Consider the following 20,600-nt stretch of genomic DNA (forward strand, 5'->3'; position numbering starts at 1 on the left):
AGCAGCTGATCTAATAAAGACGGGATGGTGAAGGCTGGTTTTTACATTTGACAAACCAACGAGTGGATTCATTCTGAACCACATGCCGTATAAATGCCTGAATGTATCCGGTTTATCTACACGACTTTGAAGATTCACAGAAATAATAAATAAATTAACACAAATGTGAGCGCAGGGCCAACGCTGTTCGCATCTGCTCCCATTAGAGCGATTACGGAAATTAAATCAAAGCGCTGCAATATGTTATCTGAAGGAAAACATCTTTGTCTCAGAAACATTACAATCACTTGCAATATAGTGCAGCAGCCGTGATCATGCGCAGACGTCTTGTGCAGTGCAAACACATTCACCTCTTCCATTACAAACTCATTTTAAAACCTTCTCTCACATAACAAAGTCCACCAACCTATGGACGCCGGCTGTCCCCTGATGACGCCATTCTTTGTCCTTTCTTCCCAGTCTAGCACTTCTTTATATATCAACTCTGTAACAAACACAAGGAAAGCCATTTATTCAGATCACTTTAAAAACTGAAGAAGAAAAAAGGGTGAAAGACAGTTTTAAGATGAGGTCATGCACAAATGTTTTTCTTCTTTTGGCAAAAAGCTTCAGACTAAAAAATGGTAATAAATGAATGCCCAGTTTACACGGGAACATTTCACTCTAAGGAGACAGAAATGGGACAGTGTGTCTTCAAGCCATCTGTGCGTCACATTTACACTTTCAGGTGTGAACCTCCTGTTGTTAACACTGCTCTGCTAGGACAGGGGAGCTTAAAGATATTCAAAGGAACACTAACATGGAGAAAACGCCTCTTTTACTATTAAAAAAATCTAAAAAAGCTCAAGTATTTCCAAAAACCTGAACCTAAAGTGATGAGGTCACAATTTTGCTCAATCTAAACATGTGACTGGACACAAGAAAAACAGCTACTCAGTTTAGTTTTTACGGCATTTAAAATTAATTTGAAACATAAAACATGCATATTAGTTTAAGGGAAAATTGGTTCAACTTGTTTTGCTTCTTTTTCAGTTTGTTTTGTTTCATAAAAACAGACGTGATTGTATTTAAATGTAAGAGTCGTGCTAGCTAATGCAGCACTTACACTGTGCCCACCCATTCATCCTTAAGGCTCAACACCACTAAAATCAAACGTTTGTCATTAAAGACAAATTAGCTAGAGAGAACTGAACCTGCATGCATAAGACGAGCATTTTAACATGTAGCCTGTGGGTATTTTCTCACCAGTATAAAGCAACTCTAGCATTTAGCACCTCAGCATACGCTTCATTTTGTACCCACAAGGCTTCCAAGCATCATCATCCAGCAATATGTATTTTTGTGAATGAAGCAAACAGGCTTTACATTTACCATTTTCACATTAAAGGAACAGTTATGTTAATAAAGACCCAGCAGGAAGGTGATGCAGGTTTGCACACCTTAGTATTTGTGACTAAAAACAGATGATGGGGATTGTAAAGTAACCGTGAAGAATGAGCTGCACTAATTTTGAAAGCTTTCGTTCATTTTGCAGACTTAGACTAAACAAAAACCAAATGTTAATCTGCATTTATACACCAATGAAAATGAGCTTTTCCCTCTTCTCTATCTTTCTCCCAAGCCGGTAAACCTCTGATGTTCTGGCCGAGGGGACCAATGGGGGAAATATGCTGCTTTGGACACAGAGTTATTTTCAGCAGAAAATGAGGACTACGGGTCTGACACTGAAGCATTTATGGTTTCTGACAGACTGTGCAGAGGAAAAGATGCAACTCCCTTCCAGAACAAAGATTAAATGTCCCACAGGCTGTGAAGCACAAAGCTAGACCAACCTTATGCATCACCCTGTAAACGGCTAAGTGCTTATGACAGGAGAGGAGAGGATCCTTCCTACCTTTCCATTCCTCCACTGTGTGCTCCCGCTCATCCAGCTGCTTGTCTGTGATCACCGGTGGTGGCTGGAAAGAAAAACAGAATAATGTGTCTTTTTTACCAAATGGTCACTTCATTCATATCACATCTGCACACATTATAGATTCAGGCCATAGCTTAAACCTCTCCCTTTTCTAACATTTAACAGAGCAAAGAGAAGATGCTGATGCTGCTCTTTAAGAGACACAAACGCCGACACTAGTAGCCTCTGATTTATGAGTGTTACCAAACCAGAGGTCAAAGTTACAGAAGTCACATACAGCAGGTGTATGAGGATGTCTCAGACTCAGTGAATCCTGAGTTGAAAAATACTGCCGACTACAAGCGGTATCCCTCAGCCTCCTATTAGACACACCTATGGTATTACTACATCACCTTCTTCAAGTGTTCACAATGTTTTCATAAAACCTGTTTTCAGTCTCAGTGAAAACCGGTTTTCACTGAGACTCAAACCCATCTGACCCATCAGCCTAGGGCTGCTCGATTACGGCAAAAATGATAATCACGATTATTTTCACTGAAATTGAGATCTCGATTATTTGACAATATTTATTTAACAATAACAATGTATTGAATAATGACTTTAAAGATTGTCAAAAAAATAATATAAAATAGTGTGCGAATACTGATAACAGTGCAAATGTTTGCAATATAAAAAATAAATGAAAAATGTAAACATCTATGTTTAGTGAACTTTGCAGTGTTGCTCTGTGGTGCAGCTACGACACTGTAGCAAAGTTTACACACTATGTCTACTTGATCCACGTCTGACTCCGCGAACCCATAATGTTTCCACACCACTGAAGTTTTTTTTTACCTCTCTTTTCAACCAACGGCAGTCACTCCCCTCTCCAAATAACTTCTGCTTAGCTTTCCGAGCTTCCCTCGGGTCCTCTTAATCAGCGGTCCCCAACCCCCGGGCCTCGGACCGGAACCGGTCCGTGAGTCGTTTGGTACCGGGTAGCGAGAGTTGAGGCTCAGGTGGGAAATGTATAGTTTTCAGGGTTTTTATCGGTTTTCAGTGTTATTTTGTTATCGTTTACTCAGTTTTCCTTGGTCTTTTCACGTGTGTTATGAATACATTTTTCCGTACCGGTTCTAGTTTTATTTTGTTGTATTTATCCGCGACACCTTAAAGGCCGGTCCATGAAAATATTGTCGGGCATAAACCGGTCCGTGGCGCAAAAAGGGTTGGAGACCGCTGCTCATACAGTCATTGGTTGTGACACGTGTTCGAAATGCAGAGAGGTGTGCTCAATTTGCCACACGGAGCAGCGCGAGAGTAAAGCACGAGGGAGGGGCTAATAATCGGCTCAGTCATTTTTAATGATCGTTGAAAGCCCAGATCGTAATCGTGATTAAAATTCGATTAATTGAGCAGCCCTACATCAGCCTTCTATGGCCAGAGGGTAAAAACCTGGGAGACCAGGAGGATGCACAACTCCAGAAAAACCACAAGCAAACAAACAAGCTCATGAGTTATAGTCGGCCGTCAGAACAGCTCATATGATTTGATGCAGTTGTGTATAAATCTGCACTTTTCAAGGATGCACCGTCAGCTCTGAGGAATCCACAGGAGGCAGGGGAGAGGAGGAAAAAGCAACAATTTGCCTCATTTCCCAATCTGCCAAAACACAGTCAAAAATCAATCTGCACTGGCTGAGTCACAGCGTTTCCAAGGAGAGGCTTGACATTTGTCACCATCTCAATTTTAGAGACTGAAGCACAAAGACACAGCTTTACAGTTTGTAGTCTTGAGACAGAACAGGGAGCTTAAAATGGCATTTGAAAGGTGTTAAACTTATTTTACAGGACAATTTTCAATGTTCTACAGAGAAAAGCTACATTGCGGCATTCCTGCTAAACTTCAAAAGACCCTTAAATCTAATTTTCCCATCAGCTATTCAATATGAGGGATATATTCCAGCCTAAAACAAATTATATTACACTTAGAGCGGCTTTGATGTTGCACATTAAGGATTTTTTAAGAGGTCTGAAATGGGTAGAGCTCAGGTGTGATCGCCATAATCAATGAACATAGATGCTATTAGCAGTGATAATCACTTCCACGTGATTATCACTCAAACAGGAATGCAATAAAAATACACGAAACTCAAGTACTTACTGCCTCCACCTCAGTTGGGTCGTACCACACGTTGATATAGGGGTGCTGGAGAGCCTCATCCACTGAGATCCGCTTTGATGCATCTATTACCAGCATCTTTGATAGGAGGTCACGGGCTTGGCTCGCTGAAAGGAAATAATTGAACATAAAAAATATGCAGGAGTGTGCAGCTTGGTTGATGAGATGCATTTCCTGTTGAGATGGGATGTTGGTGCAGGAAACAATGTAGGCAGCAACCGCTTTGAAATGTAAACAAATGAGTATCCGTGAAGAAGGGAAAAAATTCATAACAAAATTTTCGTGGTACCACTAAAGGAAAAATTCTGCTTATATTCAGCTCCAAATGTATATTTTCAGACCCATTTTCTTTCCTAATACGGCGTCAAATCACAAAAGTCCCATCAATATTCTTTATATTGTGAGGTCCCTTCAATAGTAGTCAGAAAACCCCAACAATCAGACAGCCCCCTATGAGCGAGCAGGTGGTGACAGTGGGAAAGAAAAACTCCCTTTAAAAAGGAAGAAACCTCCAGCAGAACCAGGCTCAGGTAAAGGGAGGCCATCTGCCAAAATTGGTTGGGTGTTCACAGTTGAGATTAATCCCCATTTATCTTATTCTGTGGCCCTAAGTTTGCCTCTATCTGAATCACACTGACCATTCCTTTTTAAGTTAAGGCCTCACTCACATAGAGACTAGTCACACAGAGGTCACTTGTAATCTATTAATTGTGAAGGGTTACAGGAGTTTGCTCGTTGTTGCCAACTTGTTTGCAAACATTCACCAACTAGTTGCTAAGCAGCAGTGAAACTGAAGAGTGAGATGCCAATCAGAAACAGAGCACGTTCAGCTTCAGAGTAAAAGCTGTGTCATTGGTTGATTTCAGCAGTAAGACAACTTTAAATTCTCTAAAATTCTTTGCACCACTTTTTCAAGTTTAACTACTGCTTGTTGATTGGCTAGCAAGTTTGGGCATCAAACCACGGGCAACTGTGCCAATCTACTAGCAATCAAGGCAATCACAAGGTGATTTTTGGTGCAGCGTAGTCTTTGTGACCATTTTTACCCAGGGAATACATATTTTACCCTAAACTAACGAAGGTTAATAGGGGGTCATGAACCAATCCTGTATGACTGAGAGAATTAAACTTTCTTGTGACTGCCTACCCCTCCCAAGCAAAATGTCTGAATGGTACATGGTTAGAGCTTATTTGCTCACTCAGAAGTTTGTACCTGTGATGTCTATTTTAGGGTTTTGACACTGACTCACACAGACCTTAAACTAGAAAAAAAACTGCACAAAGCCAATGGTTTTTGCCTTTTCAACAGAGAACATGTATCCACTTTTGTCTCCATTTGAGCCTGTCAAGGACATCCGCCTTGATTATCACACATTGTTTCACATTCTGTATGAAACCTGACAGAGTGAGTCATCACAGCTAATTGAAGTTGTTAAAGCAGAGAACTTGAGGGGGGAACACACTGTCATCACATGTTCCTACTTCTGTGAAGTAACAAGGACTGAAAAAGAACTACTTTTTTTGCGACATCTTACAACAGCTCTGTGGCACTCACTGTGAGTGTTCCTGTCACCACCTCTCCATTTACAGAGAAAGACACGCTTGAGGTGAATTCCTCTTCACAGAAGAAACAACTTTGGTGCTGCCAGCTTCTAGAATAAGTAGTTAAGCAAAGACTGCCGCTGAGCAGTGATCTTGCTTTGGCTTTGCTGTCAGCAGATATTTGTTAGGTTGCAAACCCAAAGCACATGTGGAGGAGAAGTTCATATCTATACGTCCTTGAATGTGTACTCACTGACTACCCACGGACTCATCTGTTACACTTCCAAATGCAACCCCCCCCCCCCCCCCCAAAAAAAAAACACAAAAAAAAAAACAATACCTCTAAAAAGTCACAGATGATAACTTCTTGACAGTGATTTCAAGCAGTAAAACTGAAACACACTGTGGCATAACTAATGACTGCCTCATTGTTCCTACTAACAACCATCCACCAAAACTGTTTCAGCACTCATTACCTTCTTGTGCTTGAGTAAGAATTTACAAGACACCCCTACCTTTCAGTTTATTGTGCTCAGAGTCTGCAGGAAACAGGACATCAGGGAAGAGCTTCTCGAAGCTGTAGCCAGCATACCGTGGCCGGTTCTCCACATAGGTCCTCACGGACTGGTTGAGCTTCATCAGGAACTCCTGAGATGGTGTCCCCAGCTGCTCGATCACCTTGTTCCACTGGTCAATATCTTTTGGTTATAGTGTTAAGAAAAGCGCACGGCTGGATTGGAAAACAAGATGCTCCAGTTTGAGAGAAGTTTGAGGAATGTTTGTGACAGGGCTGCATTGATCTGGTTTGGACATGTTTCCCAAATACTGAGGTGATAAAGAAAGCTCAAACAAAACAAAACAAAACAAAAAGAACAAAAGCAAATAACTACAACCACAAATAACTACAACACAGCTTTGAAACTAAATTATTTTCGTTTGCACATTATTTCTGTAGAAACCTGTTAGGATGGGCTGAGTGGGATACACACAATCTGAAAAAAATAATACACACACACATATATTTCAAACATCTGCACAGCTAGGCGTCAAGTGAAGCAATGTGAGTTTCACCTGTAAGACATCCAGATGTTGGAAATAGAAGTCACACACATGTAAGGACACATAAGACATTCAGAGTGCTTGTTCACATCTTTGTTCATTCTCAAACATGAATGAACAAACAGAAGGAGAAACCTAGCCTTGAGAAAACAAAAAGCTCTGGTTGTTAAGTTCCTAATGCCAAAGTACATTTGCTATGATTGATTTTTTTCTTTATCCTTTAGTCTGTTGTTTAGCAGCTTTTGTGAATGTAAATAATTTGCATAAAGACAAATCGAAGCTACCGACTGCTAGCATCCTAGCAGTCGGTAGGGCGATATGGCCTAAAATTCATATCGCGATATAATTTGAAGCACGTGCGGTAACGATATATATCACGATTTTGGCGTGCAGAAATCTGTTAAAAAATGTTTTAGTACAACTTTGGTAAGCTGCACTGCTTGATGGATTGTCAGAGCATTACGTTAAAAAGGGTCTAAATTATTTCATCTTTAATTAAATCATCAGCGTTGCTGCTTTATCGGGTGTAACAATTAAGTTTAACATCCATGCATCCATGAAAACAGAATTTATTAAATTTAATGGAGTTAGAAGTTAACAGGAAGTTAGCTCGCTAGTTTACACCTAAACATTTCATACCACGTTCTGACTGAGAGATTTTTGAAACTAATAAAAACGTACAGCTCTGCTACCACTTCCGACATAAATGAAGACAGAAAACTAAACAGCAGTGGCGTTTGCAGGATTACTGAAGTTGGACTACCTGGTATATAATGATGTGCTACGTGATTGCTAGCGACACAGCTATGTGAGCAAAACATTAGCACAGTAAAAGTTAACGTGAGAGATTCTGGTGGTCAGGGACAAATGCAATCGCATAGCAGGATGCTATACACGGGCCAAACTTCAGTCAGGAGAACAACTGAGATCATTCATTCACAATACAAGGTTAGTTATTAATATACTGCAACAACATGGGAATAGAGCAGCTGCGAGAGAATTCAACATTAATGAATCAATGGTACGGAAGTGGAGGAAGCGCAGTTTTTGGCTTTCCCCATATTTCAACAGTGCTTCATCTCTTTGCTGTGACTGTCACTCGCCATAATTTGCAGATGATAATGGTTGTAGCCACTGCGATGCTTTCGACCAAAACAGGCGCAGCTTGATGACATCATCAACATGCGCTATCGCGATAGAGCGATATAGTCAAAATCTCTATCGTTGGCCAAATTTATATTGTTTCTATCGTATATCGTTTATATCGCCCACCCCTAGAAGCTAGCCATTAAGCCATGTTTTCAACCAAACACCCTACACTGCTAAAAAGATCTGATAAAAACAAATCAATTGACAATATCATCCTTGACACAAAGCTACAGAGTGGCCTTTTTTCACATAAAAGGTCTAGCTGGCTTTTGGATCTTAAACTAAAACCAATTGGGGAGGGCCTAAAACCAGCATTCTCTCTAGTGTCCAACAGGGGGCGATACTGGCATTTGCAAAAAGCCTAGTTTGAAAGTTTGTAGTAAGGGGCCTTGGTCCCAACCTCGGTAAATACTTTCCTGATCTTATGGGCTCAGTCACTTATTCTGAATAAAACTTTAAGTCCATTATGTGAATTTTTGTAACTTTAAGTGTCAGAAAGCAGGATTGTTTAGGATATTCTAGCAAATGCGGACTGATAGTCAGTGAATGTGCAGTTTTACAGTCTGATACATAATACACCTAGATGATGAAATTCTAATATCATATTGAAGTTTCAGACTAGGAACTAGTCGGTGATATCATGATCAGCCCATTAAAAAAAAAAACATAACTACTAAACAAAGGAGCTCTTTAACAATATGTTGTTATATAGGGACCTTTTTGAATCAGGGCATAAAATGCCTGTATTCTTTCCCTCCACTACTTCACAATTTCTCTAGTGGGATCAAATAGAGTTGTAGTGCATGTTTACTTTCTTGTTATAACCATTTATATTGAACAGGGTCTGATACAGCATAATAGAAGTGCTAACCTTGGTGTAATAAGACTTACTGGGTCACCTAAATAGATTGGAGCCATTATTCTTGTCACCACATAATTAAACTTGTACTTTGCCTGCTGTAATGAGCCAGCATTTGCCATTAAAGATGGCTACAATTCTTCCAGCTCTGCCACTGCGAGTGATGAATGTCGACCCTGAGCGCAATGTTGTCATCGCTCATTAAACAGCAGGTTTGGCAGGTTTTTTTCCCCCCTTTTGTGTGCAAAGATATGAACAAGATGTCAGACAGAGGATGGGACAACGGTCGTTTGAGGAGGACGGGGGTTTGGATGGAGGTTCAACTTAAGGATACGATCAGTGCCTGGAAACAACACACTACCCCGGACCATTTCAGCCATGATACAGCCAACAGACCAGACATCAACTGAAAAATGAAATGACAACCACCGAATTAGCATGCAGGACTGAAAACCAAATGGAAAACAAAAATGAAAATAAGAACAAGACGAGAGGGGAAATTATAATCCATAAACACGATGATGTTCGTGCAAGGTGACACATGACGCAAAATGACCTGCATGCATCTGAGAGCACTCTCACACCTGGATCAGTGTTTAACAGGTGTTTGTCTCCATCATAGCTGCAAACATGTATGTTTACTTCTCCTTCAGATCAAGACTTTTAAGATTTATGAGAACTTTGTTTTTTTTGCAAAAATGCAATTTAATGTTCTCTGTATCCTCGCTGCAACTTAAGCTGGAAACTGTCAACTAATGACGCCAAGAAATCATTTTTTGTGTTAAATTTTAGATTAAGAGTTTTTCTTTCACATTACAACAAAAGCCATACGCTAAGCAGTTCGAGGATTTTATGCAGTTCACTTCTCAGCTATGGCAGAGCAAACTATTAATTCTATTTCAGGTCTTTCATGTGACAGTCATGGTGCTCGAAGCAACAGTGTTGCTGCTCGAGTGAGTGAGGAGGGAGTCGAGGCAGTGAATCTGCAGGAAGAGCAGGTGGGCGGCTGCAAGTCAAGGTGTCAGGCAAATCCAAGAAACAGAATTTCTATAGCTGCGATGTATTTGATGAGAAAGAAAAATAAAAAAATAATAAAAATCAGGAAACAAAAGAAGATCTAAAAAGGTGACTGTTTTGAGGCCATCTTCATTTCACATGAAATGCCAGACACTGCTACAAGCAGCTCAAGGATACAATCCCTTCCTGGAAAAAGGATTTTGTGGCGAACCATTTCTGCCATAATGCAGCCCACAGCCCAAATATCCACTATATATGTGCAGCATAAAAGGAGGGAGAAGAGAATAACCCAAAAAAAGGAAATAAAATAAGAAAGAAAGATGCAACAAGTCAGCAGGAAAAAAAAATAAAAGAATCAGGTCAGTGTTTCTGATGAGCATTAGTTTTTATGAGACCCTCTAATTGTTTTTTTGAGAGGGGACTTGTACTACCTGCACCTGTGCTGTAGGGGAATATGTACACTTTAAATCAACAGAATTTAAAAAGTAACAAACAAACAGTGCAGCTCTCCAATTACATTTAGTGTTTTTGCTTCCACCTGACTCTCAGCATGTTATTAGCCAATCAATTCAATCTTTATTTCCTTACTGGGACAGAACATTATAACAAAACTGTTCCACTCATGGGCTTCTCTATACATTTTATGTCCAGTATTACAGTAACCTAATGAGCTGTGCTGGCATTCGCCTTACAGTGTCTGCAGCTCAGTGCTGATAATGTCAATATCTCACACAATCACAGCAGAGAATCTCAGACTTCCCACAACAAGGCCATCTTCTTAAAAGGAAATGCTCATCTAACACAAACCACCGGCACCACAGCTGCACCCAATGCGTCTCCCTAGCTTTTACTGCACTGTTATAGATTTTTATCTATATACAGAACTGAGGTTTTAGTGGTGATAGGTTTTAATCACATATCGCAGTACATCTCTTATGCTTTGTTTCATCTCTGCTAGCTTTGGGCTGCACTAATTCATAGCACAGTCCTCCCAGTCCTCTACTAATCTTTCTGCTCAACTATATGATATTGGTGCTCTGGCATCTAATGGATCAATATGACATATTATACCATACGTCAACTTCTGCGCTTCAGACTGCCTTGCTCAAACTGTGATGTGTTTCAAGCAGGGGTGCACGGTGAAACTGCTGAAGCATGCATTAGTGCCTGTATTCATACTGAGGTTTATTTTTTTGGCTTAGCTGAGCTGAGCTCAGGACAGGCAACCTGTTAATAAAACATCAAACACATGCTAAAACACTGCTGGGCACCACAGTCCTCAGACAGGAAGTTCCCCACAAAGCACCGATGCCACACATGCCAACTCCCCCCCTGAGCGTAACCTTTACAGGAAAAGGGAGTGTGTGCCTGTGTGTGGGAGAGAGTGTTTGGGAAGTGATCCTGAAACATCTCAGGGGGTGAGGGCCATGCAGCAGGCCAGGCAGCAGCTCCTCATTAGCCGGTCGCTGTCAAGAAGCCGCTTCATCCACTTCCTGCACTTACCGTTGGCCTGGTAGCCCATTCCCAGGATGACTTCAGGGGCGCGGTAGTAACGCGTCACCACATAGGGCGTCATGAGGAGACCAGTGGCGGCCGTCCGGGCCAAACCAAAGTCCAGAATCTTCAGTGTGCAGTCGGACTTTACCACGATGTTGCTGGGTTTCAGGTCCTGTTCAAACACAACACCACCGCAAAAGTTACAACCTGACATAGATTAAACATTTCACAAAAGACAACTAAAAGACTTGACTGAAAATCAAACTCGCTTTGCAAGGAGACTCTTTTTTTTGGTGCGGGGACAAATATTCCTAGAAATGTCTATATATGGGAAACACAGGTCGCTGGTGTAATGGGGCTCAAATATCAGGGTTTGTTTTCCCTCAGAAGAGGCGATCATTCTCTCCTCTACTAAATGAAAAGCTGATACCCACCGAGAGGATGATGAATCACTGTAACCACAAAGGTCTTTGTTTTGTTTGGTTATACCATTTCATCCTTGTTTATCTGTTCTCTTGAGTTCAGTGTGTTCATTTCTGTGTGCTTTTTTTTGGCAATGCTTCCTTACAAGAACTTAAAAAACAGCCCATCTGCTCAAGGGTGTCTCCTCTCTTCTGAAGCTAACCCGACAGAATCGAGAGGAACTATAAGCAATCCTGCGATAAAGACTCATTGCCTATGGCTATAACCTGGCCATATGCCAGGTGATTTATTGCAATAATTTCCCCCTTTCAATCTTATTTACATGCAGGCTAATCTGATAACATCTTAATGAGCCTCGTCTGGTTTTGAGAAGAGAATAAACAGACTACACCTGAAGGGTACTCACGGGCAAACGCTAATTTCAGGAAATCTTTAATGCGCTACAGCTGAAAATCCTCCTGATAATAATTATCATCACTTGTTAATCATAAGAACATCAGACTGGAGGGCTAAACCACAGTCAGTCATACTGCCTCCTCCGTAGGTAGCTTCTGAGCAGCTGAAACAGACCAGAGAGCTCTGATCACTGAGACAATGCCCCCAAAAAACGAGAGCACGATCTCTGGCGATCCGTGACTCACGTTGCATCTGTTCACCTGATGAAAACTTCGCGTGCCAAGCTGTGCCAGTGTGAGCGCGGCTGGTTAGCTCCGCCTGCGGCTCAATTAGTTCTGCCTGGCAGAGCAAGAGGAGCTCTGCTAATCTACTGGAGCGCATCTCTCTGAGGGTGATTGACAGGAGGCTGCCAGTCACTCTGTGTAAGTGTGTCCATATGAAAAACCTATTCATACAGCTGTTGATGCCTCAGGGTGTGTACTGTCATTCTGTGTGTGATGTTTCAAGGTAACGACAAGTGTGCAGTGTGTGTCTCCACTGCAACCTGTAAATGTGTGATTGTGTTATCTGGTGCTTTCATGTTAGAAACGCCAGTAAGTGTAAATGCAATGAGATCCAGTCAACTGCAGCTTTAAAAGAGCGCCTTGACATTTTAGCAGGCACACTTATCCTGTGGACGGGCTGGAAGGTTCCACTTTTATGTCTGCACACTAAAGAAGCTGCAAGAACCCATAAAGCTTAGCCCACAAGCATGCCATCTATAGTGTATATCATGGCAGGAAGTTAAACTACATCACATTTTACTTAGAGATGATTTAAGCATTAGTTTGCACAACTGGTCACCAAAAACGTACCACCGTCACTGCCTTCCTCCAACCACCCTACTGTGTTTTCACTACTAAACTTCGATATCTTTCAGTAGTCTCATATTTTTCCTTTGATGTGAAACTTTTAATTCATAAAAACACGAACTTAACTCAGTGTAAGCTTCAGCTTGCAACTGCTCCGAGTCACATCTGTACAGCTGCATATGTGGCCCCCCTGGTATGGCTTACCCTGTGTATGATCCCTGCGGCGTGCAGATGTTTGATTCCACATAACATCTGGTAGAGCAGGTACGACAGCCTCTCGTGGTCCAGCTCCATCTGAATCACCTGACAGAGGTTGGCATCCATCAGTTCCATTACTAGATACCTGCAAGGAAAGAGGTTCAAATAAGCACACAGGCAGAGACAAACAAACACAGGGGCTTTTTATGTTTGTTTCAGTGGGTGTATTACAGTGTATAGATGCAGCATGTGCACGTGCCTGACTCTGTATTACGTTTCCTACATGCCAATAGAATATAAAGCTACATTAAAGTGTGAGATTTTCTCACCCAATCAGCTTTAATTTGCCTGGCATTTTGGAAGTGACAGTACGGTATCTCCTCCAAACAGTGATGATGTTATCACAGTTGTCAGCTGTTACATCATCAGTCACTACATGGAGTAAGAAACCTCGGACAGATTTTTTGTTTTGTTTTGTTACAACAACAACAAAAAACAAAGTAACATCTTTGTGTCAGAACGATCATTTACAAAGCAGAACTTGTGCTTGCACACAGCTTATAAAATACTGAAACTGGCTACAATGCATTACCAATAGTATGGGTACACATATGTATGTGCCAGTATACATTCAAGTAAACAAACACCAAAGCAAATGCAGTGTTCATCCTCCGACTCTGCGATGGCCCCGCTACCCTCTGGCTACGATTTGTCCAGTTTCCTTTTTAGCTCCAATCAGGCAAACACAGCAGAGTAGACACAAACACACACACACATCTATGTGTATACACACTCTGGGCTTCAAAAGGATGGCATTAATCATGTTTGTTCCCATCATACTCTTGGTAACCATCACTTCCCCCACATCCCAGCATTCCCCTCTGATTTTACAGCTACTTACACGGACATCTTGTCGACTTCGAAACACATCCAGGGCATCCAGGGCAACTAAAGTGCATGCATACATGGCACATATATATAGTATAGCTACAGCTCTTCACAGGTGAGTGTCAGGCTGGTGACAGATTGTGGCCAATCAGCCTGAAAACTGGTTCATTCCTGTCACCAGCTGATCCGGTCTGTGCTTTTCTAATATTCACCATGAAATATGCACACCTGACATCCCACTGGCTATAAAGCATCATTTCCCTGAAGTATTTAACGTGAGGCACAACAAGAGATCCGGCTAAGCCCCCAAAAAGATCATCTAAGCCCCCGGCGTTCTGTATCCTGTATTGATTTGAGCAGCTGCGATTTGACTCGCTGATACTCACACATCTTGGAATTCCTCCAGTGTCTTCTGTGGTGTGAATACATTTAACAGCCCGATAATCTGCAACAACAACAAAAAAAAGTGTAATTGCTGGAGTTGTTTTATATATTTGACAACATCTTCACATCCGCATCCCTGGACACGAAGGCCAACTCTTAATTTGAAAAGTTAAACGAGGAAGCGTTAGCATTAATTATGAATAACAGCAGGATGGTTTCCTCATTCACACCTCCGAGGCAGCAGCACCGAGAAGTTTGTGGTCATTCAAAACACTATTTTTTATGGTTCGTTTCCATGTGTGGAGCTCAGCAGGTTCTGCTTTAAAACCAACATATTGTGCAGTCCTTTTGCTTCCCTGCTGACTCACACTTTACACAGCTCTGAATATAGTGACTCTAAAGATCAATACTTAAATCATTTTAATGGACAGGAATGAGAATAGCATTTAAATGCATCCTGCTAACACTTTTCAAAGCTAATTGTCCCCTTTAATTTCTACTGTACATTCTCTGCTCCTGCTTAAATTATACTTCTATTCAATGCTCAGGTTTATCTACATGAAATGCACCTACACTATACAGTCAAAAGGTAAGGCTATCCTCTAATGTCTAAAGAGTTAGACCAAAACATTCAAACCATGCAAAAAGAAACAAAAATGCCATTAGATTCTGGCTCTTACATTCTTGTGGTTGACACATTTCATTAGCACCAGTTCCCTGTAGGCCCGTTTTGCATGAGTTTGATTCTGAAAGGGTCGGCTCAACTTCTTGATGGCAACGTTCCTCTCCAAGTTGTGGTCGTACGCCGAACTGGGGTGAAGGAGCACAGGAGAAATTCAGTCAGCAATAATGGATGTCAAAAATTGTTCTTTGTTTTTGTTGTTTTTCCCTGATGGCCAAAGGAATATGAAGATTTTGCCTTTTTCAGCTTTATTTATTAGGGGCAGTAGAGACTGACAGGAAAGCAGAGGAAGAGAGAAATAGAACTGAACTAAAGTGAGCCAAGTCTGTTGCTAATATTTTGCCCATAATATACACCTAAGGGGGAGCTAAAAAAGCTCTAAAAAGTTATCCCTTGTGTTGCACTTAAGTCCAAAAATCTGTAGTTCTGCAAACTGCCATAAAACCCAATGACCCCTGGGTTAAATGACCAGCTTTACAACAGAAACAAACATGTTTACATCCCATTACCAAAAACTGATTTCCCTGGTCATGAAAGCCATACACGAACTACATTTTGATATAAATCATCAAATAAGGTTTTGATGTTGTGTATGTTTAAAGGTTACAGAAAGCTACAGCTTCACAGCCAGTAACAGAACCACTCGACCTGAAGTCCTGACCACGTTTGCGGCGCCTTTTGAAGCATTTTTAATAGAATCATTTGACAAATAGCATGCCTTGCTCGGTTTTAAACCTGACCAAATATATGTGGTATATGTGGTTTGAGAGAATTTTAGAAATCCATCTAATAGAACATATAACACGCTCCCCGAGGCCTCAGAAAGAGAGAGGAAGACCTATTTTTTACACTATTTAAACAACAAAGCTTGGTTTTTCTTCATTTCTGCAACCAAAATATTAAATCCTTACACCCGTACGGTTTCCTTTTAAATAAAAGAAACAAATTTAGTTGGTAATAACTGATAAACTGAGGAGTGGACATTTCTATGCAGAATGAGTCAGCAAACTTTGTCTATTGAGCAATACATTCGGACAGCCCATAATGTCTCCTCCAACTTTAAACTTAGGTTGGTTACTCTATCTGTTAAAAAAAAACAAAAAAAACATCACTGCCAATGAGCTAAGGTTTATAATTGGCTGGATAAAGCACCATGTAGACCCAAATTCTTTTCTTGTCAATGCCGGCCATAGGTGATGTTTCATATGCAGAGATGTACATCAGTAATGCCAAGTATGCTTTAGACTGTCAGAGGAACTTTAGTTATAACTGTAGAAAATGCGCGAACATGTTTAGTCCTGCTGTGCTGCTCTGTTTTATACCGCTAAAATGTCAGCAAATGCTCTTAAATGTCACGTTAAAGAGATCCACTGTGCAGCTGTCATAGAAATAAAATGAATAGTCAAACAAGTGTACAAACAAACACATTTACAATTGTTTTATGCAGCATCCCTCTGTAGGATTTTCTAGTAATATTTTTTATAAGCTTCATATGAGCGGATTCTCTTGTAGGTGGAACTCAATTGTGTCATTTTGTGAGGACTAGAGTCAGGTGGTGCAGAAATGTGAGTGTGCAGAATGCCTGAAGCAGAACGGGCATGTTAAAAAGGGCTCTGTGTTGTAATTGCTTTGTAGTCCACCCCTCATGTGAGTGGGTCTGTATGCCTGAATTGATGATATTAGGAATATCCCCTCTCCCTGACATAACAGAGAAGAAACTGAGCATTTAGAGCAGCATCAAGCCTGAGCTTTTGGTTCTTAGGGATTACTTGTACATACCTGACTTTATTACTTTAAACAAAACTTTGATCATGTGTGTACGACCTCACAGCGTCGTAACATTACAGATGGGACAGAAAATAAAGAAACGTTTAACAGGCCCACTATTAATCCTTTTCCAGCACTAAGCACTGCAGTTGTTGAGATTTTGTAGCCAACAAGTTCTTACATGACAAGCTAAAGTCTTAACTGACACTCTTAACTGTGTTGTGCATCAGTTTTCTGGTATTCCTACCTGGTATGAGGAAGAGAGAAGGTTAATGACAGCAAAGACGCTAGATGAGTTCGTCAAGCTCATCTTATGTTACAAGTTGAAATGGATTCATTCTGACAGCCTGTGTGATTTTGATGGGCCAATCAATCAACCACTTGATGCATAAGCAAAAAATAATAATTCACAGCTCATTGCAAATATGAAAGAATACCAAAAAAAAAAAAAAACCTAGAAAATTTTAGAAACCAATTGTGGTGTGAATCAGTTCACTCCAACACCTAACCCTCTCACATCAACAAAACTTCACAGGAAAGATAACACCACACTGTGCTGTCAACAAATAGAATATTATGCATTGATTTTCTGTGTTGTATGCAACTTATGCTGCTCTTTTTACATCTGTTCTTATCAACTTTTGTCAACGGCAGCCGGCAAAGTCCAAGGTGTGCTTTTCAAGCTTTCATCAAATGTTAGACAGGTTTTGGTGGTGAAGTTAAATCTAACTTTTCGCTGAGTAAAGAAGTGACCAATCTGCAAGTGAAGGTTGTCATCTGGGTCAGCAGAAAGTAAATATACTCACCAAACAATTCCCTGTGCTCCGGATCCAATGGGTCTTAGGTTCTGGTAGCGCTTTAAAACTGTAAAAGTTGAATCGCCCACATCTATACTGTAGTACTCCCTTTCACGCTTGTTTCGGTTCATGGTGAAGTCTTGGACAAAATCGGTGACTGGGCATCCAAATGGAGCTCGCCTCTCAAGACCTGCAAAGTATTAACAGGAGATCAGACTATAGAGATTTCTAGAACACATGTTTCAATCAAGATACACTATAGCTGTGCATTACAGCACACCCTCTTTATGTTTAAAGCCCAGTGTAAAATCAGTGAGCCATAAATAGTTGTCCCCAGGCAAAGTATGCGAGCAGGTCCTACCAGCATCCAAGTTGCCGTTTGTTATCTCAGCCAAAAAGTATTTTTCCACCGTCCTTTTTCTTTTTTGGCATATTTACAATTTGTGCATAAAAATGTGAATGACAAAGCAGAAAAGTGTTGAAAATGCATCTCCGCGTGTCTGTAAATGCTACAATTGACAGACTAAGCAGATAAATCATCGAGTAAATGATACACACTGTACTGTGCTGAGACTGGAGGAACAAATCTATCAGATCTGAGCAAAGACCACCCTCACTGACTCATTACATCAAACAAAACAGAAAAGCTACATTTTCAACAGTGTTTTTCTCAAGGCTTTCCTGTTCAGGAAATGCAAGTAAACAAGTTCTAAAAACTGGAGTTACTTCAGTCACCATGTGGGACTAGTTCCAACAGTCCATACCCACAGATCAACTGTACAGCACATAAACAAATAGATTTGGCTTTAAAGGCACAGCGACAGTCTGCCCTTAAGTTTCTCTGGCGCTCAAAATTACACAGGTTACTAACCAAGCTAGGTAGCAGGAACATATATTAGTTGATCACTCCTCTGTGGTACCCTTTCTTCCAGTTGACAGTCACATAATACTCTTTTTCAATAGTACCTACTAGGGCTGGGCTATATCATACCGTTCACGGTAATACCGGTGTAATTTTGGGTAACGATAGGAAAATGAAATATCGCGATAGAATATGGGTAAAACGCGCATGCGCAGTGCCTATGTTTACATACGCACATGGCGGCGACGCAGAATGAGAAGAGCGAAAGCGGATTGTTGAATGAAATGGATGAACCAGAATTGGTTTGTAAAAATGCTGCAACTTGAGTGGTGTGGAACTGGTTTGGCTTTTGTCCGTCAGATACACAAAGAAACACTATTGTTGGTAGAGCATGCTAGCGGGACATCGTTATTACAGTGTTTTTTGTAAAATACGGCACACTTAAAATCAATCCTTTGATTTTTCTGAAAATTGACAGTGCCCCTTATAATCCCGTGTGCCTTATGTATGAATTCTGGTTGTGTTTACTGACCTCGAAAAGATTTTATGTCGTACACGGCGCTGGAAAATCTGTCACATGTTTTAGTACGACTTTGCTAAGCTACGAACCCGCATCGCTTGATGGATTGTCAGAGCATTACGGCTATTGTAGGCAGGAGCCTCGCGGAGTGATACGTACTGTGCTTCAACATAATATTTCCGTATTGTGTGTGTATAACCTCTTTTTAAGTTTTGTGGATATTAAACATGGTTATGCTGAAGATATGTCGGCCAATTTCCACTGGAAATGCCTTTTGGTTAAACTGTCAGCAAGGAATTTGCACTGTTACATTTTTATATAACTTCAATGCACAAAAAACAGCTGCTTGTTTAAGTGAAAATACATTGATGCGGTTTTTTGCACTAATAAAGTTGTGGAGTTGTAAAGTGTTTTGTCTCGTGTCAATTATATCGTCAGTTATATCGTTATCGCAAATTTTCAAACGTATATCGTGATTAATATTTTTGGTCATATCGCCCTGCTCTAGTACCTACTCGGATTGACTCAGCACGGTTTGCAGTATATTCCCAGTAGGTCATAGTACCTGGTACCAGGAACTTTTTTAGTACCTGCTCGACCGGGATTCCAAGCGATCCGTGCAGGTAGTAAAATGTGACGTCGCCACACTGCAGTAGCATCACTGAATGAGTCATGAGAGCCTCTCGTTCACAAAAATTTAAGCCACCAAACCCCCCCCCCCCCCCAAAAAAAAAACCCCCAAACAAAATGGCTGTGTTCCCCGTGTCTCACAAAAAGCCACATGTCCACCTTTGTTGTAGCGTTCATGTCGCAAATTAATTACATCGCTGGATGCCCAGACGTGTTGCTATGATGACAAGCACGCACACTGGGTTGTGAACCAGTAAGAGTCAGAGTAAGTATTAATGGAAAAGGGGCTATACTGTTTTGAAAGAAATAAAAAAAACAAAACAAAAGTTCAAAACTAATGAGTGATGTGACAGTGGCTATGTCCATCTTTTATCAGCTTATCAGTTTATAGATTTCCTACCACCTGATGTTTAATTACTGTTCTTTTAATTCTGCCCTAGCAGAATTAAACTATTTTCTGAAAACTGCACCGAATTTAAAACTGATATTTGAAGAATTTCTGTTGAAGCACTCAGGAAAGTATTTCCATACACTATCCCACAATACAGGCCGTCTGACACAGTTTATTATCTTACAATGGCTACTAGTTAATTCAATCAAACAAGCCAGGAGGAAGCAGTTATCTTATCGGTTACATTTAATCAAATGTTCACAGTGTTAGCATTATGTATGACCCTTTCATAATGAATATTTAGGATCATTATCTGTATCAAACAAAATCAGATTTATTTCTTGAAAATAACTGACTTGTAGTGATCAGGTCTACGGCAGCGCAAAACATAATGGTACAAATCCTGTCTTGCTTTCTTCCGCTTCTTCCCCCCCAATTAAAACCCGGAAGAACTCATTAATCTCAGAAAAATCAAACCAGCCGTGTCTCAAATCCTTAAGGAAGCTTCATCAACTGTAATGACAACTAAGCCTCTGCAATCCAACTTATAGCCCAGAGGACCTGCGCGCACATATATAAATTCCAAAGGTCAGGGCGACGGGAGGAGTGATCA

General features: G+C 40.7%; 1 protein-coding gene across 5 annotated transcripts in view; it reads right to left on the bottom strand.

Annotated features, from left to right (window-relative positions):
* The window catches only part of mapk8b (mitogen-activated protein kinase 8b), a 39,736-nt gene that overhangs the window by 9,514 nt on the left and 9,622 nt on the right, over nt 1-20,600 (bottom strand). For 2 of the 5 annotated variants that reach the window (XM_085170076.1, XM_085170080.1), the window contains exons 2-11: nt 17,594-17,774; nt 15,019-15,148; nt 14,341-14,399; nt 13,073-13,211; nt 11,205-11,370; nt 9,019-9,090; nt 6,133-6,315; nt 4,058-4,182; nt 1,895-1,958; nt 407-484 (exon numbers count right to left, since the gene is read on the bottom strand). In XM_085170076.1, the coding sequence (XP_085026202.1) occupies nt 407-484; nt 1,895-1,958; nt 4,058-4,182; nt 6,133-6,315; nt 9,019-9,090; nt 11,205-11,370; nt 13,073-13,211; nt 14,341-14,399; nt 15,019-15,148; nt 17,594-17,715 (1,138 nt within the window). In that variant the 5' untranslated portion in view covers nt 17,716-17,774. Of the gene's footprint in view, nt 1-406; nt 485-1,894; nt 1,959-4,057; nt 4,183-6,132; nt 6,316-9,018; nt 9,091-9,839; nt 9,951-11,204; nt 11,371-13,072; nt 13,212-14,340; nt 14,400-15,018; nt 15,149-17,593; nt 17,775-17,945; nt 19,288-20,600 lie in introns of those variants that run through there. The other 3 variants (XM_085170079.1, XM_085170081.1, XM_085170078.1) reach the window with 3 other exon arrangements.

Source organism: Neolamprologus multifasciatus, chromosome 8 (genome assembly GCF_963576455.1).
Source record: "Neolamprologus multifasciatus chromosome 8, fNeoMul1.2, whole genome shotgun sequence".
In the NCBI taxonomy this organism is placed as follows: Eukaryota; Metazoa; Chordata; class Actinopteri; order Cichliformes; family Cichlidae; genus Neolamprologus; species Neolamprologus multifasciatus.